This window comes from Ursus arctos, unplaced genomic scaffold (genome assembly GCF_023065955.2).
Source record: "Ursus arctos isolate Adak ecotype North America unplaced genomic scaffold, UrsArc2.0 scaffold_2, whole genome shotgun sequence".
Taxonomy (NCBI): domain Eukaryota; kingdom Metazoa; phylum Chordata; class Mammalia; order Carnivora; family Ursidae; genus Ursus; species Ursus arctos.
The window spans coordinates 99,141,311-99,164,212 of record NW_026622874.1 but is presented as its reverse complement, the minus strand read 5'-3'; the positions used below and the strand labels follow the sequence as shown (position 1 = coordinate 99,164,212).

The following is a 22,902-nucleotide window of genomic DNA, read 5'->3' as shown; positions in this document are numbered from 1 at the left end:
CGCCCCGGGCCAGGTAAGCCGCCCCGCATAGGCCTCGCTCACCCCAATGCCGTAGTCCCAGCCCTGCCCCTTGGGTTCTCGAGGCTGCACGCCTGTGCGATGGCACACGGTTCCCCGGCTCAGGCCATGGCTCCCTGGGACCTTGTTGGCGATAATCCAGACCTGGAACACAGACCTGGTGAGGGCCCAGCCCCCAGCTCTGGGACTGGGGGGAACCCGGAGCACCCCAAACCCCCAGAGCAAGGGTCTGCCTTCGGCCCCCCGGTCCCCCCCGCCCCGGGCACCCAGACCTGGTCCAGGGGCCCCACGGACACTCGGCACACGTTGTTGGACACATGCTCCCAGCTGGAGCCCTGCGGGTAGCTGGGCGTCACCCCCTGGCGATACCACAGGTTCCCTGGAGAGAGAAGGGCCCAGAGTGTTGGGACCCACTTTGGGGTCTGGCCACAGAGACAGAGGAGGCTGTCCCCACACTTCCTGGGGCTCCTGCCGACCCAGGAAGAGAAGCTGGGGCCGGAGCCAGCTCTACCCTCGCCACACTGGACTCCACCTGAACCTCATAATCGTCCCGCTGTGCTGGGCTGGCATTGCCAGGCTCTCTCTACGCATGAGAAACGGAGGACAAGGAATTCTTTAAACAAATACAGAGAACAGGGCCTGGACTCAAAGCGCTGGTTCCAGTCCCGACTCTGCCCTTTTCCTCGCCTTGCTCGTTGTGACGACAGCCGCAAAGCAGAAAAGGGAACTGGCGAGGGCCCTGCCCGCGGTGGCCCAGCCGGGTGACCTCTGCCAGCCCCAGGATCACACAGCATCACGCGGCCGGGGCGCTATACCCCCCACGGAGGCCCGGGCAGAGCTGGAGCCCCCGTGCTCTGCGCAGCTGGGGAGAGGGGCTCGTTCGGAGGCTGACGTCAGGCTGATGGCCTCTCACGGCGGCTTATGGTGCTCTTGTGTCAGGGACCTGGGGCTGGTGAGGGTCTCGTCCCACTGGGGGCTCAGGGAAGCCCTAGTCTCCCCTGGTGCCCATCAGAGACAACTTGCCATTTTCGTCCAAGGCGTATACTGACGTCTGCCCCACCGACACCTGCTTCAGCCTCTGCTTGGGAGGAGACGGGATGTGGTACCAGCAGTCACCTGCAGCGCAAGCCGGACTTAGGGTGCAGCCGGGTGACGCCGAACCTGCCACCCCATGTGCTCGTGGACCACGTGGCCTCCCCTGCAGCTCGCAGGCCACGCACACGTGACAGGGCCCGGTGTGAGCTGAAGGCCAAGCAGAACAAAACCCCCAACACCCCACCTCGCCCCTGGCCCTCAGAGCCTGTGGCGGGTTCCAGACGGTGGGGTCCAATGGAGTGATCTCGGAACAGGGACACAAGGTGCTCAGCCCGCACGCGGTGGCCAGCCCGTCCTGGGGCCGCCATGTACAACCACTGCATATGTCCCCTCCCCTGTGTGGAGGGCAGCAATGTGCAAGCCACCACGCATCTGAGCACCCCTGGGCCACACGCTGTCTGGACATCTAACATCCAGCCAAGAACAAGCCAGCATGGCCTGCACGCCCGGAGAATCGCCAGAGCCGTCAGTAGGCCATGTAGGGCCACCCCAGGAGGGCATTCCGACAGGCAGGATGTGCAAAGTGCCCACAACCAACCATGCCCCAGGCTAGAGGCCGAGGCTGGTGAAGGGCAGCTGCGAGGGACCGCCCCGGCCCTGTCACCAGGATGATCACCCCCAGCCAGTCCCAGCAGGAGGGGACACGGCCTCTGGGGAGTCCTGGTTCGGCCCGAGTGCCTGGCCCACAGGCAGCACTCACTCCACGCTGGTCCAGCTGACCTGAACACGAGGACACCTGTCTTCCTTCCCCCCCGGAAGCAGAAGCACATGCAGTCTCGCTCCGACCAGCCCCAGCCCCTCCTTGTCCCCACTCACAACTGGCAGGGATCCTTCTGGAGGGGCGGCACTCACCAGCCGGTTGCGTGGGTGACACGGAGCCCCGGTAGAAGGCGGAGCCGTCCCTGGCCACGGCCCACACCTGGTGGCAGGCCCCGATGGAGACGGAAGTGAAGGGCTGGTCGGTGCCCACGTGCAGCCAGGAGGAGCCCTGGGGATGGGAGCCTGGAGAGTCACTGAGAGCTGCCGGGGCCCAGCCTCTGCCCCTCCCCCTGCCCCAGGTCCCAGTAGCTGGCAGCTCCGCACGTCAACCTCACCCTCGGTTCCAACTGCCCACAGAACCTAGTGACCCCTTCAGGCCACATATAGTGTCCACCAGTCCCAGGGACTGTCCGGGGCAGGCCAAGGCCTGAGCCTAGCTGGACCTCAGTCCAGAGTTCTCTTCTGGGAAGAATCTTCCAGAACCCCAAGAGGGCCAAGGGCTGACAGGTGGGCAGGTCCAGAGCCCCGGAGGCAGGGTGCTCACCGCGGGGTTGAGCTCCGACACGCCCAGGCGGCACAGCACGTCCCCCTTGTCGCTGACGGCCCAGAGGGCGATGCTGTGCCCACTTCTGTCGGCACCTGGACTCTCTGGGATGATGGACACGTCCCCAAGGGCAATAGGGGCCACCTCCAGCCAGGGCCCACTGGTCACCAGCTTACATTTTCTGCACAGTGGAAGAGAGCAGAACCCAGGGGTCTGATGCTATGGCAGGCCACCTGTTCTAGACGCACAGGCAGGAGGCTGCAGACGGTAGCAGTGGGCCGCCCTTCAGCCCACACGGCCTCCGAGGGCCTGGGGGGAGGGCCAGGACCACCCCCAGCGCCCAAGTGGGCACCCCTTGCCAATGGGCAGGAATGAGGGGCCCGGAGAGGCAGCCCCACCCTGCCCTGCCCTGCCCCCAGCAAGGCCTCCCATCCCGACCTGCCTGTCCTGCTTAGAGCAGAGCCAGTGACATTTCTCTTATTTGTTCTTGAAAACAAACTTCAGAAACCAGAGAGCGCTGGGAGCCCAAGGGCATTTCCTGGGCTGACATTTACTTTGATTCTCTCCCTCCCTCCTCTCCCTCGCTTTTCTTCCATGGGGACTGGCTCAAGAGGGCCCTGCAGGAGGACCAGGCCCACAGCCCCAGTTACCATGTCACTCCTGTCTTTACCTGGCCCAGCACCTTCTCCTGACAAAATCCTTCATGGTTTTGTACCCATGGTACGAGCTGCAAGAGAAAGAAGCCGAAATCAAGACCACTTTGTGGAGGTTTCCAGAAAGGGACACTGTGCAGGCACACACATTCTTTTTCCACTCGTTAAGGGCAGAGCCTCCATGTGAGCCAGAGTGGGCTCCACAGGCAGCAGGCCGGGGTCTCTGGGGCGCAGGTCTTCCCGGGGTCAGGGTCTCCAGGGGCCAGGATGTGGAACCTGCCGGACCAGGGGTTCTAGCCAGGGGGCTCTGAGCCCCCCCCCCCGCCCTGTCAGAGCCCTTCTGCAGAACAGTCGAGCTGAGGCCCAGAGACAAGGGGAGGGTCAAGTCCGGGAGGCTTGGCTGTGGCTGAAGGGGAGCCTGTGGGCTTGCCTGTCCGAGACACCTGCCTCATCCCCGGGGCTGGGCCTGCTCAGAGGCCCTGGCTCGGGCTCCCACAGCTCTATCGTCCACATGGATGTAACTTGTGCACCGTGAAGGGTCTGCTGCACACCAGTGCCACGTGCCCACCGGCCACCAGGGCCTCCCTGCTTTATGGACCTGTCACCCACTTCTCCCTTGGCTTCTCAGGAAGGCGCTGGCCTCACTCCATACTTTGTTCAATCTGCCTCTTCACCCGACACCTCCCTCCAGCCACCCGCGCCCAGCACCCAAGGCCTGGACCAAGGCTCCCCAAAGCCACCCCTGATCAAGCAGCCCAGGTCTGTTCCTCAGCCACACCCGGCTGCTTGCGGGGGCTGGAGCGATGCCGGGCGGCAGGGCAGGCGAGGGCCCCTCCCCACGCAGAGAGATGCTTACGCAGGGAAGTCACTGGCGTACTGCCACCCCTCCTGGTCCGTGCCCCCCGGAACACTGAAATCCACAGACCAGTCAGAAACCTGGAGGAGAGGTGGGTCAGCATGGGCAGCCCCCGGCGCCAGCCCCCGCCCCGCAGCCCGGAGCTCACCCAGGTCCACTGCAGGGACGGGGGCTTCGTGCCGGCCTTGGTGCACTCGTGCAGCCCCGAGGCGTCACTCCACATGTACCGGTCGGTGGGCAGACCCCTGTGGTGGACAACGGGGGTGCTGGGGTGACTCGGAAGAGGAGAGACCGGCCAGCACCCAGCTGGTGACAGATAAGACACGAGCACCTGGGACTCCTGCATCTCCAAAGACGTGAAAAACAGAACTGCCCCAGGGGGCGGGGACAGCAACCTGTTGACCTCCCGTCACGTGGGAGCCTGGGCGGCACCTGCAGCCAGACTATCCGCCTGAGAGCTGAGAGCCCACCTCTTCCCCTCTTACGGGCTGCTGTGCCCCCAAAAGATGTCAAAGCCCTAACCCCAGTACCCGTGAGGGTGACCTTACTTGGAAAGAAGGACTCTGCAGGTGACCAAGTCAGAATGGAGTCACTAGAGTGCACCCCAAACCAATACGACAGTGTCCTGAGTTCAAATTTCCCAAATAAGGGAAGTGATGTGAAGACGGGAGGGACGTTGCCACAAACCAAGGGACAGCAGAGGCCTCCAGGAGAGAGGCTGGGAGTGGACTGTCCCTCACAGGCCTCAGAGGGAAGTGGCCCTGCCCACACCTTGATTCTAGACTCCTCAGCCTCCAGACGGGGAGAGAAGGAACGTCCATGGTTCAGACTGCCCAGTGTGTGGCGCTTGGTGACAGTGGCCGAGCCAACCCAGACACTCACAGAGCGACAGGCCCCACACGGTGGTGTTGGGCAGGTGGCCACAAGGCTCAGGTGGCAGGAGCCGTGGCCCTTGGTGTGCATGCTCTGCGGGGACCAGAGAGCCCGTGGCTGCCCTGTCCCTCTTCTGAAGGACTGCGGAGGAAGTGAGGATGCAAGCAGGCCAGCATTCTGTGCAGACATCACACAGCCCACGCACAGGTCTCCAGGACATACTCCGGCACCGCGTACCAACTGCCTCAGCAAAGCTCAAACCCTGATTTACTGAGGTGAACAGAGAAACCCACAAATATTGATGAACAAGGAAATCCTTCAAGCCGTGCGACACTGGAAGGTCATGAACGATCTCCCCGTCTGAGGTGCAGTGGAGCTTAGACGAGCTGGGTCGCCCTCGAGGACCCGATGGTGAGGCCACCACACACCATCTCTGTGTTGCCGTCACGACCGTGGCCTGGGCCGGGCAGCCCCCCGGCTGGCGCCCGCACCGCTCACCTGCCGGAGTAGCCCGTGACGGGGGTTCCAGCGCTGGTTCTCGTAGATGCAGACGCACTTCACGTCCGACTGCGTGTAGATGTTACTGGTGCTGCTGGCCAGGCCTGCGGGGAGAGGAGGCTGCCGGCTGGGGACTCAGGCTTCCGTCTGAAGCCCTGAAGGCCGCAGAGAGCAGGGAGGGCCAGCAGACAGGGGTTCACGTGCCTGGCTTGGGGTTCTCGCAGTGTGATTATTCTGGGGTGACACCCCCCACGAGCAGACCCTGCTGCGCATTACGTCTCCTGTCCATGCCACCTCTAGCTCCTCTCACACCCTGTTCTTGGCTGCACCTCTTCTCTCCCTGTCTTCCCACTGACCAGGCACCGGGAGGGTGCGGGGGCCCAGCAGCTCCCTCCGTATTAACACTCACACAGCGTCCACCAGCCCCAATCTCATCTGTAAAGTTCCTGCCTCACAAATGAGGAAGATGTGCGGTTCCCGTGGTCTCAGGGGACCACACCTGGCTCTCCAGGATTGGCCGTCCCTCACTGTAGGGCATGTGGGCTGTGGCTTGGAACTTGCCACTTGAGAGTCTGTTTCTGCCTGCATTTCCCTGGAGGAGACACAGGACCTTGTTGCCCAGAACTTGGGGAGCCAACAGGGGTTCAGCAAACTGGCACCCCCGAGGGCATGACCCAGCTATTCAGGGTCTAGAATTCAGGCCTGGGACTCACGTGACCCAGGTCCTGGGGCCACCCCATTATGCCCTGGGCGTTGTCTGTGAAATGAGGGGTTGGACACAGTGGAGGCTCTGGCAGCTGCCTTCTAGAAGCTTCAAAGCCCCCAGCTCAGCTGTGGGTGCCCAGGAAGGCATGTTGGAGGCCAGGCCTGGTCTCCCGGCTCTCACACCTCGAGGGCTGGCTCTGGGACCATTCTCTGTGGAGGCTGGCTGTGGTGAAGGTCACCTGTCAGCCCGCTGTCCGCCGAGAGCCAACACTGGGACAGTGGCTCTGGAGTGGGGCAGGGAAGCCAGGTGGGATTAGAGGAGGGACTGGCCCGGGAAGGCTGTGGGCAGAGCTCAGGGAGCTGGTCCTGCCAGCCTCCGCATCCAGGCTGCTCTCACCTTGGAAGCAGCCTCCGCCGTAGCCGCCAGTGTAGACCCAGGCCGTGTGGTCGTAGCCAATGCCCCACACCACACCCCGGCCGTTGGCCTCCACCACCCGCAGGTGGCCTCCCATCTGCCGCCAGAACCTGGAGCGAGGGGAGAGAGGTCATGGAGACGCGCGTCCCCGCACACCTTGCCAGCCTTCTACCCCGACAGCGCTTTTGGCTCACTGGCCTCCCTCGAACATCCGATTTTGACTCATCTTTGGGCTCCGAACGGTGGACTTTATTAAGGACAATGGCACCTGCCTGCCTTCCCATCCAGTAGCGATGGGAGCTAACGCGGCCCCAGAGTGGGTGCAGGAGACTAAGGGTCTGCGGGGTGGCGGTAGGGGGTCCGAGCCAGCAGCCCCTGTTCCTCATGGCCCCTGGGGGTCTGGGCCAGGCATGTGGGGGCAGAAGGCAGGGCCGTCTCATCTGGATGAGCCACGACTCGGGCCAGCACACTGAGGGGTGACAGCACAGCCTCCCGAGTGGGCAGAGTGCAGGGTGCCACCTGGGTCACCCTCCCGTGTGCCAAGGTCCTGCCCACTGTCCCTGGAGGTCGTCTGACTTGTCCATCTGGGTGATGGGCAACCAGGGCCAAGAATGGATGAACGAAGGGCGGACACAAGCATCCACTGTCCCCTCCTGAGTGGGGCCTCCTGGTCTCACCTACATTCCCCCTGGTCCTCAGGGGCTCAGAGGGACCTAGGGGAAGCCCTGGGTCAGAACTGGGAGCATTGTGTCCCCTCCTGGGTCCCCATCTGCCTTCCCACCCTAAATGCCAGGCTTCTGGTCCCCCTCGGGGTCCTCCAACAGGCCCAGGGAGACTCAAGCCCTGAGCACAGCTGACTCACATCTGGTCGCACGGCAGCATGTGCTCGGAGGCCTCCAGGTCCGGGCTGGGCTCGCTCACAAAGATGTCCCCCTTGCAGGTGATGGACCAGATGGCCTGTGGGGAGGGGCGGCCGTGGACCCTCCGGCTCTCGCAGCAGGACAGGTTGAGCAGGGCAAGCTGGCGTGGGGAAACGACCGGTCAGCGCTGGGAAGGGGGTGGGCGGCAGGCCGAGGCCAGGCAGCCCCGGGAGCGCTGCCCTTGGAGCCCGGCCCGTCCTTCATGTCCACTCACCCAGTCATTCATGTCCTGCTCGGTGGCAGCAGCCAGATGCACAGGCCACCTCTGCCGGGTCCTCTCGGGCGTGTACAGGGCGAAGGAGTGCTTGGTCTCATTGAGCACGGGGACCAACACCGTCACCTCGTTGAGGAACACGTGGATGTACTGTTGACAGAGGGTGGGGGCAGGGCTGTCACCAGGCCAGACGGGGACCTGTGGGGCTGGGGGCACAGTGGGCCTCTGGGTGGAGCCCGTGCCATGGTGGAGGGACAGGGATGGCCTGGGGCACCCCTGGCTCCAGAGAGCCAGTCCTAGGGGTGCCCCCGGGGCCTGTGGGTTCGAGTGGTGGGCTCTGGGACCCAGCGTGCTCAGTAGGGAAGCCTCGTTCATGAGCAAGTGCCTTGGTGACATTCTTGATGTCGACAAGGGCGCTCGTGAACCCAAATGACTAGGTTCGAACCCCAGTGCTGGGAGGGCGGAGGGGCTTTAACTCCCTGAGCTGAAACCCCAGTGACCGTCAGCAGCTCCGTGAGGAGGGGGCTCGCTGAGACTGCGGCAGGGACCTGCACACACCTGCCGGCCACTGACCGCGGCTGCTGTCCCCTCGGGCCAGCGCTGGGCCCCCCTCCCCTGGGAGCCTCCACACACCTTCTTCTCCTCGTGGACCACATAGTAGATGAAGAGGATGCTGTCCCGAGCCCCGTCGAGCCCCGTGAACTGCTCCAGGGCCACGCGGACGTCCACCCACTTGTGGGGTTTCCAGTCGCACCACCACTGCAGGGCCCCCGTCTTCACCCACACTGACTGTGGCACAGGACCCAAGAGTCACAGGTAGGCCCCTGGGGCCCCAGACTCCGGCCCCATGTGTACCCAGCTCCCAGCACCCCAGGGCCGCGCTGGAGCCTTCACTGCCTCACAGGGGGCTCCGGCGCAGCGCTCCCCAGCTCCCTAACTTCCCCTAATGACCAAGGTGGCGCTATCATACACCCAACAGGCACCGGGCCCCCAAGCCAGTGTTGTCTCTGCACACCCTCCTAATTCTCAAACAGCCTGTGGGGTCAACACTCTTACCCCATGCTCTAGATGGGGCAGCTGAGGCTCAGGGAGGTTCTGTGCCTGACCCAACGTCACTGAGGGAGTCAGTGGCAAAGCTGGGGCCCACACCTGGCCCGCCTGTGTCTGGAGGCCCGACGCTTCGGACCCAGCAAGATGCTTCTGCACTAGCAGCCCAGGCCCGAGGAGCCATGTGCTTCGTGTAGCTTCTGCCTCCCAACCTGGCTGTGGGCCTCCAGGGGCTGGGCTCTGCCTGAGGGGCTCCGGGCCAGCCCTCAACCCTGTCTTCACTCATCTCAATCAAACGCCACACTATCTTGGTTCTTGGGGTCCCTTCCAGGGGACAGCACTCCCCTCTCCATGCCTCCCACTGAGGTGTCCAGGGCCGAGGCTGTGCCTGGAGCACAATGGGGCCTGAGTTCTTCCAGATGGATGAGTCTAATCGGACTCATATCTTCATCCTGGAATCTATGGGGCCCAGAAGGGACGGCTTCGCCTCTGAGCTGGTAGGACAGAGGATGCATCTCTGTCTCCTCCACCTCCCCCTTGGAACAGTCTACTGTGGGCGCTCAGTGGGCACCAGCTGAAGGACGGTGCCTCCGGGAACTGCCCACCTGCTCCACAGCCTGCTCGTAGTGCCGGAAGTGCTCCAGCTCCCGCTTGGTCCTTTCCGTGAGCTGCTGGAAGATCTGCTTCCGCCAGGCAGCGGTCTGGGCCGGCATGATGGACAAGGAGAGCGTCTGCACCGAGGGGGACAGGCCTGCAGGCCAGCAGAGCCTCAGGGCCAGGCGCCCGGCCCACCCACAGCTGGGCAGCAGGCCAGGGCTCCCTCCTCTGGTACCCCCCGCAAGGAGCACCCTCGGGGGGGCTGGGCCCTCCGACACCTGCGCTTACCCGACTGGACAGTGAACCACTTGAGTACGGCGTGGGCCTCCACGGCACAGCCTCCTCCGGACACCCAGGCCCACAGCGGGTGGTCATCGGCCCCGTAGGGCTCCTCCAAGCCCAGTGGGAGGAGCCCCAGCGAGGAGAGGCCCGTGGTCTCTGGAAAGACAGCAGCCGAGTGGTTGGGTGCTCTCTTGGACTCCTTCAGGTCAATATTGGTCCAGGGCAGTTCGGCCGGGGTGGAGGCCGGGCCAGGGCGAGGCCCGGGCCCAGGAGTCTGAGTGGCCGGGCCAGCGAGCTCCACGGCACACTCTGTGGTCCTGCCGGTGCCTGGGCCTGAGGCCAAGCTGTCCCTGGGGTTCCTGGGACCGTCCATAGACTCTGCAGGAACAGGCTGGTCAGGCCCCGGTCTGTCGGCTTCCAAAGAGGCATCCGTGTCGCTCGGTGCGCAGGACTCACCACTGCCCCTTACCTCGTCGCCAAAAAAGCAGCCAGCACTGGGGACAAAAGGGGGCAGACCCGTGACCTCTGTGAGGGAAGGCCACGCACTGCTGTGGGCAGGCCTGGCTCGTCCGTTATGACCCCGGACAAGCTGCAGCCGTACCGTGTCACACACACAGGGACAGCTACCTCCCGAAGAGCTGGAACAGCCAGGTCGCACCCCAGGCCGATCGTTATCATTTATCTGGGGGTGGAAATCTGGGGGTAGTATTATTTTCTTATTGTGGCAAAATACATGTAATATTTACCATCGCAAATGACGTGGCATTAAACACCCACACGGTTACGCAACAACTGCCACGACCTTGTTCCAGAACTTTGTCGTCACCCCCACATGGAAACCCCGACCCCGTTACGGAGCCACTCTCCACACTCTCCCCCGCTTCCCCACCCCCCGGCCTCCACCGATCGCCCTTCTGTCCCTGTGGATTCGCCTCTTCTGGAAGCTGCGTATAAATGGCTTCGCGTCGTATGCGGTCTTCTGTGACTGGCTTCTCCCGCTTCCTATGATGAGGTCAAGGTTCACCCATGTTGTAGCGTGGCTCAGTACTTCCTTTCGTCGCCGAAGAATATTCTGCTGTGTGGGTATGCCACATTTTGTTTAGTCACCTGTGGAGGGACGTCTGAGTGGTTCGTACATTTTGGCTACTGTGAATAAGGCTTCTATAAGCATTCATACATGAATTTTTGTTTCGACGTCTATTTTCCCTTCTTCTGGGTGTAGATCCAGGGGTGCGAGTGCTGGGTCAGGGGGTCGCTCTACCTTCAACTTGAGCAACTGCCAGACTGTTTTCCACAGCGGCCGCCCTGGCACTGCACGGGGGTCCCAATTTCTCCACATCTCGTCAACACTTGGTACCGCCTTTCTTTTTGACTACAGACAGCTCTCCCGGTGGGTGTGAAGTGGTATCTCGTTTGTGGTTTTGGTTTGTTTTTCCCTGATGACTAACGACGCTGAGTGTCTTTTCATATGTTTGTCGGCCACTGGCATATCTACTTGGGAGAAATGTCTATTCCAGTCCCTTGCCCTTTTTAAATTGAGTTGTCTGCTCGTTGTAAGTTGTAAGAGCTCTTCATATATTCTAGATGTCTCTTCCTTTTCCTGATGGCACCCTTTGATGCACAAAAGTTTTTAATTTTGATGAAATTCCAATGTCTCTATTCTTCCTTTCATTTCCAGTGCTTCCGGTCTTATCTAAGAGGCCAGTGCCAAATCTAAGGTTTGGCATCAGTTTTCGAAGCTTCTCAGCTGATTCCAATATCTGAGTACTGCCAGCTGAGAGCCTAAACCCTCAGGTAAACAAGGAAAGTTCAGCCCGCCTCCTGGGCCTCCGGGCGTTCGGTGCAGCAGAGCGAAGACCGCCATGCTGGGGGAGCGAAGGCATGTGGCCCAGGGTCTGGGGAGGGCCCATGCTGCTGTGGAGCGCTGTCCCGAGGGCCCCTGTGCCACAGGACTGGGCGGGTAAGTACTGCGGACATTCACGGTACAGAGCTGAGGCGTCCCCCGCGCTGAGACCCTAAGTCACCTGCCCGTAGTTAAGACCAGTGGGCAGAGCCGGGAATCATCCACACTCCCTACCCCCACGGCTCTCAAGACGTGGTCCTCAGAGCTGTAGCAGTGGGCACCCCTGGGGCCGTGCAAAGAAGGCAAAATCTACTGAAGGCAAAATTCTGCGGGAACAGAAGCTCTGGGGCCGGGGCCTGGACATCTGTGCAGGGACAAGCCTTCTGGGTGTTTCTGGTGCACGGCCAAATCTGAGGTCCCTGTTCTAGACTAAAGGGGCCGTCTGTCTTCTCTGCTTTCCTTTGACAGAGAAGCCTTTTCTCTCCCAGACCTTGAGACTTCAGAACCAGTGGGCCAGCCCTGTTTAGGGACGACCCCCGGCTCCAACACGGATGGACATTCCAACCTCACCCACCTGCCACCTCCCACCCAGCCCCCAGCCTGCCCCCACGGGCCACGCTCAGGCCGAGCCCTGGCACCAGGCACAGGAAGGGAGAGACCTCACAGGCCGTGGCTCTTGTGGGCCGAACCTGGATTTTCCCTGCCTGCGACAAGGCCCAGCACCCCACTGAGAGGCCAAGCCGCAGCCTCCCCCAGACGCTGCCCACCGAGGCCACTGAGAGCCCTTCCCAACCCGAGTCCTCCGTGCCCTGCTGCCCCTGGGATCACCTGAGGAGACTTGACGAGCTACCAGAGTGCGATCGGTCACTCTCTCGGCCGGCGACGATGGCCTTCCATGTCTTCCCGCTGAGCTCGCTCTGGGTAACACCCTGGCGGAAGTACACGGCCCGGTCCTCGCAGCCAATGCCCCAAACCTGGCACAGAGACAGGCACAGCTGGGTCAGAGGCCAGCACAGACTGGAAGGATCCCTTCTCTTTGGGGGTGTAAGGAGAGGACAAGGGGTAAGGGAGAGCACCCCAAGGCTAGAGGACATGTCTGCAAATGCAGGCCGAAGTCCCCCCCCCCCATATGTGTGGTGGGGTGTGTGCGCGCGCACATGAGTGTTTTGGCTGGAAGTGTTGATGGCAGGGGACGTGGGTGCATGAGTCCAATGCAGGGAACAGAGCCCCGAGAGGACCAGGGGAGGGCACAGCACCCAGCTCCGGAGAAGCAGGGACCCTGTCCTGGCTCCCCAACCTCAGGCAGACCCTGGGCTTTGGGCTGACAGAGTCCAGAGGAGGTGGTGATGCCACTGGGCACTGTGCTGGGCCACAGAGTCCATTCCTGTCCCCATCTTCCGTGTAACCTCTGGTGGGAGGAAAGCTGCTCCCCAAGTGAACCCAGAGGATGGTCTGGGTCTTTGTAAGGATGCAAGATAGCCTCCTCGATCCTGACCTCACTTTCTATGAAAAAGGTGGCTTGGCAGGCATCCTCCCCTCTGCCTTTGGGTGCTGAGGAAGGAAGGTGTGTCGAGCAGCTGAAGGGACCAGGGACCAGCCCATTTGGGGCTCTGGCCTGTGGGGGTGCCGAAAGGGCCACAGCCTGCCCAGGGTGGTCAGGTGGCCTTGCTGGGAGGACTGCGGTGTCTCCATCACTTGGCCGTGGCAGGCTGGCCTCCATCCACGGTCCCCGTGTGCACCAGCCAGCGCCTGTCTTGCCCCTGACCGCCGTGTACCCCGCTGACTGGGGTGGGTGCGAGGACGGCAAGGGGCCACAGAAAAGGCCAGCACCCCCAGGAAAAGCTTCTAGGGCAGTGCGCTGGGAAAGGAGTCACCTTCCCACAGTCAGTCTTAAAAGCAATCAAACCTTATCATCTATGAGGCTGCCTCGCTGTACAAACTATATTCAAGAGATGCTGTGTCTACAAAGTCGGGAAAATCAGTCTCATTCTTCACTTGCTGCGCTGATTTTGCCCAAATAATTCTCAACAAAACCCTCCCAGTCTCCGGGGTGTGCGCCCCTGGTCTGTGCTCACCACCAACGCTCTGAGCATCCTGAGGGGAGGGGCCTGGGATGAGCAAGGACTGTGGGACCCAGGCGGAGCCAGTGCCCTGGGTGCCCTCACAGGCCAGGAGCCCGAGGAGCTGCTGGGCCCCCCGCCCCGTGCTGGCATCACGCCTGGTTGGAAGGGGCAGCAGGAAGCAGCAGGAGCCCCCACTCTGAGACCTCTGCTGAGCAAGAGCTGCGGACCCCGGCAGTCGGGACCCACGGCTCGGAGTCCCGTGCGCACCTGGTCATTCAGCCCCACGTTCACCATCATCATGTCTCCGACCATCTCGATCCAGCTGGTGCCACAGGGATTGTGTGAGTTGACGCCTCTTCGGAACCACACCTGGGAAAGTCAGAAACAGACATGTCCCCTTGGAGGGTCGCTGAAATAAGACCGTTTTCAAAGGCTCTGGAAGAACAAATGAATAATCTGGTCCTTTGGTTCGTGCCACGAATGAGCACAGCACATCACTGAGAAAGGAGACGTGATGCAGGTCCCTCTTCTCCACACCCCTGCCGCTTCTCCCTCTGGGCTTGGCACTGTCCCACATGGCTGAGGGTCGCCTGCCCTCAGTCATAACCTATCCTGGTAGCTTCCTGTCTCTTCTCTGGCAGAGGGCATTCATTGCCCCTCCAGGAGACAAGGCTGTCTGAATCTTTCTAGAATATTCTACCAGTTTAGCACCTCTTGGCAGCAGGCAGGAGCAGCAGGGACATATTCAGTTAGTGGCGGGTTTCAGAAAATTGGCATCTGACTATTTGAAATGTTATGGCCTACTGAGTGATAAATACGGTTGTTCTGCGCTTGGTATGGGGGTGCAGGCTTTTCGTGGAGATCACCAAGGCCTTCAACCCCAGAAAGTGCATGGTGCTTGGCTGGATTTGTTCTAAGGGGTTGAGACCACGCTTACAAGAACAAAAAACCACACAGCCCTCAACATGGAGCTCTGAGTCCGAGTCCCATATGGGCCAGTGATTCCTTTCAAGAAAAAAAAAAACAAAGTAAAGAAATGAAACAGAGACCTTGGCCCCAGCGCCCAGTGACCCCATCTTACTTTCCGGTCCTTGGTGATGGCCCAGACCACGCCGACCCCCACGGAGACGTGCACGATCCCGTTTTCAGAGGCGGGAGGCTCCACTATGGACCAGGAACTTCCTACCCGGCCCCAGAAGAAAGAGCAGGCGGCCCCCATCAGCGAGAGCGCTGGGGAGAAGCTAGGCGTCCCCTGCCTCTCCCTGTATGGGGCGTAGGGCTGCCCACCTTTGGGATTGTTCCTGTTGATTCCTTCCCGGACCAAGGCCTGCCCCTCCCAGAGCGTGACCCACAGGAGGTCGTGGGGCCCACAGCTGATCTGCACCGCCTCCCCTGGGGTGTCCACAAGGGACCACGATGAGCCTTCGGGGTTGGGGTGGCTGACGTCCTCTCTGTACCACACCTGGGTGGCGGAGAAACCCACGGCAGGGTCAGACGGGGTCTGGCCAGGCCTCCGCGACAGGGGAGCTGCCGGAGGCTGGCTCCGTTTGCATCAGCGTACAACTGAGCCAGGCATAGAGTCTCTGGGGCCAGCGGGCCCTGACTGTCCAGACTTGCTCTCCCGGCCCCCACTGCCATCGGGATCCTCATGCCAGATTAGATGCCCCCACCCCTGTAAAAAATGTAACCCTTGGGGCGCCTGGGTGGCTCAGTCGTTAAGCGTCTGCCTTCGGCTCAGGGCGTGATCCCAGCGTCCTGGGATCGAGCCCGGCATCGGGCTCCTTGCTCCGCTGGGAGCCTGCTTCTTCCTCTCCCACTCCCTCTGCTTGTGCTCCCTCTCTCGCTGGCTGTCTCTCTCTCTGTCAAATAAATAAATAAAATCTTTAAAAAAAAAATGTAACCCTGGATTTCAGCCATCCTGGGAGACAAACCCCTTTGGATCATCCACTGGCAAGAACCCCTTCCCCACTCACCTAAGGCCCCAGGCAGACCTCTGGCCCCAGCCTGGTGTCCTGTGCCCTCTAGTGGCCATGTACTCTCAGTACACTGTCTCTAGGGAAAGTGGGGTCCTTGGTGGTTAAATGGGAAAACCCCCAAATCCCTTGCATACGAATGTTTAAAACATTCATTTCTTTCCCCCCTTAACCCGAAAGCACTGAGCATAATAAAATATTTAAGACAGAGCCACCTGATCATGTCCAAACTGGCTCGTGTCATCGGGAGGGGGCTACACCTTGTTGCGAGGTGCAGGAGGGCTGGGGACCCTCTTCCAGCCTGTCTTCACCCTGGGGACCACGGCTTCCCAACTCTTCACCTCACCCTTACAGCCCACACTGCAGAACCACGCCCGGGCAGCCTCCCTCTGGTGGTTCGGGGGCCCCTATGTCTCTCCAGCTCCTCCTGGAGCCCAGGCTCCTAGTCATACCTTTCTCGGCCCCCAGGAATGGTGCAGGGCAGCACGCAGTGACCACCCACACTGCTCTCACACCCCTGTTCTCCCCTCTCGGCATCCAGGTGGGCATGGCCCCTCAACGGAGGCTCTGTCCCAGGCCAGTTCCCCACCATCCTCCAGCACGACTCAGAGAAAACCCACAACTACAGCTTGACCTAAGCCTAGGCCAGACAGGACCCCAGAGGTAAGCCTGATCAAAACCTGCTATGTTTATCCTGAAGCCCCAGAGAGTCTGGGTGACTTTGTGATAAAGAGTCCTGGATAGATGAAGTCTGCTCTGAAACAGCTGAAGGTCAGTCACCTGCAGGCAGGACCACCTACGTTGCTCCTGCCATCAGGGGCTGGCTTTACTCCTTAGTCATGGACTCTGAGAGACGAACCTCCTCTCCTCTCCAAATATCCACACACCCACCCACCGACCTCCCCTCCGACCCACAGCCCATCTATCTACCCACTCACCCCCCACCTACCCATCGCCCATCTGTCCACATACCCACCTCCCCATAGCCCATCTATCTACCCACTCACCCCCCACCTACCCATCACCCATCCATCCACCCACCCACTCACCTGTCACCCATCTGTCCACCTGTCCCTTCACCTATACATATGTACATCCCTCCCCCCAGCCCCCTCCCTCCCCCCATCCACAATACTTTTGGAGACTGCTGTGTGGGAGTCCCCAGAAGGGAACAGGCAGGGCGCTCAGAATATGTCTGAGCAGACACTACTGATGGCCTCTGAGCTCACGGTGGGCACTGATCAATGCTCCGGGAGCTCAGAGAAGGGACAGGCCAGGACCAAGCAGGGGGCGGGATGTCAGAGGCTTCCAGGAGGAGTAGGACTACAGGATAGCAGGATTCACAGGAGGGGTTACCATGGGGACCCCAGTAACATGCCACCTTGTCTGCTCACGGCAGTCCCCGCTGTAAGGACAAGAGGCGAGGAGGGCAGCCCCCCACCCCTCTTCCACCTCTGGGAGGACACCTGAGGGCCAGTCTCTCCTGCCCCGCTCCTGTCTGTAGCCAGCCTCCCTCAGCCACCTCCCATCTTTGGCACAGGGGACACAGGCCTTACCTTTCCCTGCAGAGACACAGCCCACACGGACAGGCGGCCCACGGGCTCATCTGTGATTTCCCACCCCCCCACAGAGAGGTCATTGAAAGGGTCGGGCAGTTGCTTGGGGTCATCCTTCGAAGGGATCTGAAACAAGGAGGTGCGTGGCAGAGGCGGTCAGTACCTGTGGCCAGCTGGCCAGCAGATGGCACTGTTCCCCTCCCGGTGGACACCTGAGTGGGGGGGGGGGGCTCCAACCCTCCCACCTCCCAGCACACTGCCTTCTGTTCTCCTGCCTGACTTCATGGAGAAGGCAGCTTTGGGACAGAGAGCTCCTAGCCCGGGGCCCCGTTTGCCCTGTCCTCCCTCTATCGGCCTCCAGGCCTGGGTCACTGTCCCCGAGGGGTCACTGCTGCTCTGCATATGGAAGACAGACATACATGCAAGGTCTTGGCTCTGTGCCTTGCGGTGGCCCAACCGCTGTGACTCCATCCCCTCACCTAGAAGGGGCCGAGCACTGAACCTGGTCCCGTGGTGTCAGCCCTGCATGGTGTTGGCTCTGTGCCTGCTCTCTGGGCTGCTCCCAGGGCAAGGGGCTGGCAGGCGGGGCCAGCGGCCCCACCTCACGGACTTGGACCCTCCAGAGGGGTGTGCTGAGGGTCCAAGGCCTTCCTCTCACGCAAGGCCACACAGGACCCTAGTCCAGGCCTCCTATCCCAAAGTTAGAAAGTTTTTTTGGAGTCACGGGAACAACACAAGAGTCAGAGTGGCTCCTGTGGGAGTGGGGTTGGAAGAAGTGCACTGACTGGGCCTTAGTCCGGGACAGAACAGCCTGGAGACCAGTCAGGTCATGTTCTGTGCCATCCTGGGCCACCGTCTAGTCTGGCCTCCTGTATGGCCAGCTTCCAAATGGAGGAACACATGGTACCACGGTGTTTGTGGGACAGGGTCCCATGGGACTCTGTCCCCACCAGTGGGACTGCCATCTGCGCCCTACCCCACCCCCAGGCCTCGCTCAGCGCAGACCTTGGCCCAGGTGTCCCGGGACTTGTATCTCCGGTACCGGATCCACCGCCGCCGCCGCACGCAAGAATTCCACTTCTTGTCTCTCGTGTAGGTGGCGGGGAAGTCGATGGCGTACGTCCACCCCTGAAATACCACGCGGCGGGGGGGCGGGGGGACTGTAAGGCTCCTGGGGAAGGACAGAGCCGGGGCAGGCGGGGAGCAGGGTGGAAGAGAGGGAGGGGGACGGTGGTATGGCCCAAAGCACCCACCGCCCCCCTACCCCAAGCAGCAAGTGGGAGCAGGCAGGGTGCTGCCTGAGGCTAGATGCTGGGGCGCTGGGGACGGCCGCGGGGGTACAGGTCCAGCCCAAAGCACTCCTTCCCCAATGGGGAGCCCCAGGGGGAACCAAATTCACCTACCCCTTTCTCGGTGGGTTCCCCTCCAAAGTTCTCATCCACGTACCAGTCCGACTCCCACTCCCAGTGCCGCGAGGGCAGCGCCACCCCATCCAGCGGCCGGTGCTGGAGCCCACTCACGTCGCTCCACTGCCAGCGGTCACTTGGCAGGAACTTCTCACAGAAGCCGCCCACGGGGTTCCAGCGCTGGGGGCCGGGAAGCAGAGACAGGCCTGAGGCCTGCAGCTGGCCCGGGGTGCTGGGGACCTCTCTGGGGTGAGTGGGACCCAGCTACTAGGGGGTCTTCCTGATCTCCAGGATGGAGATCAGGGATCAGAGCCGCCCCCCAGTTGTCACCAAGAGCCAGCACTTGAGCATGGCAGAGAACCTGCCGCAGACACAGAGCCCCGAGGGGCAGGCAGTAGAGGTCACGGCCCTTCCTGGGCTCCTGGAAACCACCGGGAGCCCACCCTTGTGCGGACCTGGCCAGCCTGCCTTTATAAAGACACAACGGGGACTCTGGCCCCAAAGACCCTGAGCACTACACAATCCGGGCCTTAAGCAGCACGAAGGACACGAACGTGGGACTTGGCCACAAGTCTGGGGCGGGGTGACTTCCTTCCCAGAAAACTGACCCAACGCAGCCACCCAAACACACATGACCCCACCTGATTCTCATAGGCCTCCTCCCGGCGGCGGATGGGGACGTCGCTGGCGCACACATAAACGTAGACCTGGTTGTCGCAGGCGATGCCCCAGCAGCACTGCGTGGTCGCGCTGACGCGCTTGAACTCCAGCTGGCTGGCCCTGCAGAGCTCCCAGTACTGCCCAGCCGTGGAGAGCGTGTACACCTTCCCGAAGAGATCCACGGCCCACAGCACGGAGTTGGGCATGGCCGCGGCCGCGGGGGGAGAGCTGGAGGCAGGAGGCCGGCGTCAGTGTCTGCCACCAGCTCCTGGCTCCCAGAGTCTAGGGCACTGTTTCCTTCTTTGTTCTTTCCTTCCCTCTAATGATGGGCATTATTTTCAAACATACAAAAATGTACGGAGGGAAAAAAAATTGCACCTACCTCCCCAAATCGAATGACTATCATTATTTGGTCACATTTCCTCCCTAGCTGTCTTGTCAAAAGAATAAAGGAAAAGTCATGGATTTAGTTCAATTCTATGCCCATCGCTGTGTCCCCGAGAGGCCTCTGCCCCGCGGTGGGCAGGTCCCCTCACTTACACTGGTCCCATGGTGACAATCCTATACGGGTTTGGTGAAAGCATCCCCACAGGTCTGCCACCCCAGCTAGATCCTGTGGGAGCCCTGCAGCTCCACGGCGGGGATGTGGGGGTCCTGTCTTCAACCTCCTTGGGTGACCACCACCCTCTCCTCCCTGATCCCTCCCCATCTGCCATCCTCCACTCCTGTTCCTTTTTCTGTCCTCTTCCTTTCTGCCAGGATGGGCGAGGCAACTGGTAAGTTCCTTCACTGGCCACCCCCACACCTCCAGGGCTGACTGTGCTGGTGTTCCCCAGGGCCTAATTCCTGGAGCCTGGCTTCTGGTAGGGTCAAGCCTCCTACCAAGGCAGGGCCACAAGGCCAGAACTTTAGCCAAAATAAAACAGCTGAATGACAGCAGCCTGGGGGTGGGGGGCAGTGAGAAGCTCTGCCTGACACACCACAGCCCAGGGCAGGAAGGAGGGAAGAGCTACTGGGAGACAGACAGTGGCAGGCCAGGTGCCTCGAAGCTGCTGGGCCAGGCTGTTCCCCTCCCACGGCCTACCCGAGGCTGTGGGTGCTGGGGACAGCAGGACGGATGCAAAGTGGCTGATAACAGGAGCGTCTGCTACAGGCACACAGCCTCTTCTGGAACAAAGCGTGTCTTACAAATACCAAGAAGAGTACAGGCTGGGGAGGAAATAACCAAGGGATGAGGAAGAAGGGAAGCAGAAGGAACAGGAGCCACACGTTGGGAGACATCCCGGAACCCTGACCTCTCCGCCGTGGTACCTAGGCCCAGTCAAACACATGGGAAGTCACAAAACCAGCCTTCTGGAGCCATTTGAAAACTGGTATCTGCATCCAGATGGAAGAGCTGTGGTGACCCCAAGACACCCATTCTGCCTGGCCAAGCCTGGGGGTCCGCTCTCCCCCTCTGGCATCTACACTGCAGACTCTTGAAATCTGGGTCCCGGCTCCATCCCTTTCTGACACCACCTGGAGCCGACTAACCTCTCTATGCCTCGATTTCTTAATTTTTTAAAAAATATTTTTATTTCTTTATTTGACAGAGACAGCCAGCGAGAGAGGGAACACAAGCAGGGGGAGTGGGAGAGGAGGAAGCAGGCTCCCAGCCGAGGACCCTGATGTGGGGCTCAATCCAGAACGCTGGGATCACGCCCTGAGCCGAAGGCAGACGCTTAACGACTGCACCACCCAGGCGTCCCTCGATTTCTTAATTTGTTAAAGGCAGAAAGGAATGCTGATCTACTTACGAAGTCGTAAGATGAAGTGAGATAATACAGTACAGAGCCTATGACAGTGCTCGGTAGGCAGCAAGGACTCCGTGAGCATTACTGGTGCCGTTTTATTACTTGGCACCTGCTATTTCAAACTACTGCCGATCTCTCAACCCTTAGAAAACAGAAAAAAATCAAATCCCTTCCTCCTCAGCCTGCGTCTTCAGCCTCTTCATTTCCAAACACCTAACAGCACTCTGCACATAGTGGGTGTTCACCCCAAGTTTATGGATAATCACCACCACCTCCATCCATGGCACGGCCGACTCCCTGGGCTAAGATGGAAATACTGCTCCAGGGAGGCCGAATGTCATCGATGACTTAAGGCTTAAAGTCAGGTCATGAGAAGTGGATACGTATAGGATAAAACAAGTACAGTAAAAGATCAATAGAGGAATTCAGGTGGGGGGTATAAGGGTGTTTACTGCATAATTCTTTAAACGTGGCCATGTGTTTGAATATCCTCATCATAAACTGTTTGGGGGAAAAATAAGAATTTTGGGGGGTGAAGGGAATGTTGGCTCCTATGATGTCATGTGAATATAAATCCACTCTTCAAAGCTATCTCTCGGGTCACAGTTCACCGTATAAGAAACCAGTGAAGTCAGGCTATCTCTAGGTTGAGCTCAATGAATAGTGACTTTCGCTTACTTGAAACACTTCCCTTCAGAGAAATGACTAAGCACTAATTTCCATATAGACATAATTGAACCTCGGGGCAGCTAACAAAAGACTCTAGTGCGGAGGACGGGGTGGGGGTTATGTTTGCAAACTCCCTTCAGAGTGGACACACAGGCACCAGCGCTCCCCGGCTAAATGATGGGGGTGAACATCCTTGGCCAGCCTCACCGTCTTCCTGCTCTTGCCAGCATGTCACCCCAGCTCCCCATATGCCACTTCCCGGCTGTGAGGTGACCAGGTAACCAGTGCAGGGCCACTGGGTCAGAGGACTCTTGAATGGAGGTTTGAGTATTAAGTCCCATGATTCTGGGATCCTGGGATTTCTTTGTTTTGTAGGGCTAGAGAGAACACTTTCCAAGAAAGCAACCTTGGATTCACCAAGAACTTCTCTGCGCAATGAATTCCAGTTGGACCTTCTGTCAATTCACGAAGAAGTCACCTGATCGCCCACGTCAGAGTCATCTGCCTTTCTGCACAGGTTTACTAAAAGATACCTTCAGAGACCAAAAGGTCCTCAAGAAAAAGTGAGGGTGGGGGGAGTAGGGCCGGGGTATGGTAAAGGGAGGGACACGAGGGACCAACGGAGCTCCCAAAGCATCTGTTTCCCCACGTGTGCCTTAAGGCTCCTTCCTGAAAGGTTTCCTGTTAGTTTTTCTGTCACACCCTGTCAATCCCACCCCTGTGCAAACAGAGCCAGCCCTGACTTCTGGCGGTTGCTTACTGCCTGCCACTTGCGGGGGCTGTTGGAAAGCGACATCAGGGTCCAAAGACGGGAGGAAATAGGAGGGCATGCCCGGTGGTTGAGTCCTTCCTGAAGCAGGGTCCGGGCGGTACTGGGCAGGAGATGCCTTGAGCCGGCCATCTGGGGATGAACCCCACCCCATCCCACCCCTCATCATCGCGGGCGGGTCAGCCTGGTTTCATTCCGGCTCCGTGCACTTGGGCGACAGGTGGGCCCCGTGCCCCGTCACCAGCGGCATAGTCGGAGCGCCCGGTCCTCACCATCTGCCCCCTGCTAATCCCACGACAAGCAGATTTGCTCCTACCGCTGCCTAGGGGAGGAACAAACGGGCTCCTCGCAGCCCGATCCTCTAAACCCGCAGGCTCCAGGAACCCGCTCCCCAAGTCACTCCAGCGCAAAGGCTGGAGCGGGGGCGTCACCGGGCGCTCCGGGGGACGGCGACGGCGCCCCGAATTGTGTGCAGGAAAGCGCACGAACACAGTGTCTCCCACCCAACGCAGCCGCGGGGTGAGGAGGATCCCCAGCCCTCCGTCGCCCCAACTTGTCCGGAGAAGCCGGGGCGCCCATCCCACGGCCCGGGCCCGCCGCCGCACTCACCTGGGCTGGCGCCCGGCGGGCGGGGTCGCGGCGATCGCTCCTCGGCGGCGGGGCTTAGCGGGTCGACCCTCCCCCGGCTGCCGGG

General features: G+C 60.6%; 1 protein-coding gene across 1 annotated transcript in view; it reads right to left on the bottom strand.

Annotated features, from left to right (window-relative positions):
• Nucleotides 1–22,902, bottom strand: part of TECPR1 (tectonin beta-propeller repeat containing 1) — a 24,649-nt gene extending 1,747 nt beyond the window's left edge. Inside the window, 25 exon segments of the mRNA XM_026516270.4 lie at nt 43–162; nt 291–397; nt 1,042–1,134; nt 1,966–2,101; nt 2,417–2,597; nt 3,087–3,143; nt 3,926–4,005; nt 4,074–4,170; nt 5,297–5,319; nt 5,321–5,400; nt 6,399–6,526; nt 7,279–7,436; nt 7,551–7,700; nt 8,184–8,339; nt 9,203–9,348; nt 9,483–9,970; nt 12,148–12,293; nt 13,650–13,751; nt 14,464–14,564; nt 14,670–14,844; nt 16,912–17,037; nt 17,917–18,039; nt 18,315–18,497; nt 18,959–19,205; nt 22,818–22,902. Of these exon segments, the coding sequence (XP_026372055.3) occupies nt 43–162; nt 291–397; nt 1,042–1,134; nt 1,966–2,101; nt 2,417–2,597; nt 3,087–3,143; nt 3,926–4,005; nt 4,074–4,170; nt 5,297–5,319; nt 5,321–5,400; nt 6,399–6,526; nt 7,279–7,436; nt 7,551–7,700; nt 8,184–8,339; nt 9,203–9,348; nt 9,483–9,970; nt 12,148–12,293; nt 13,650–13,751; nt 14,464–14,564; nt 14,670–14,844; nt 16,912–17,037; nt 17,917–18,039; nt 18,315–18,497; nt 18,959–19,183 (3,381 nt within the window). The 5' untranslated portion in view covers nt 19,184–19,205; nt 22,818–22,902.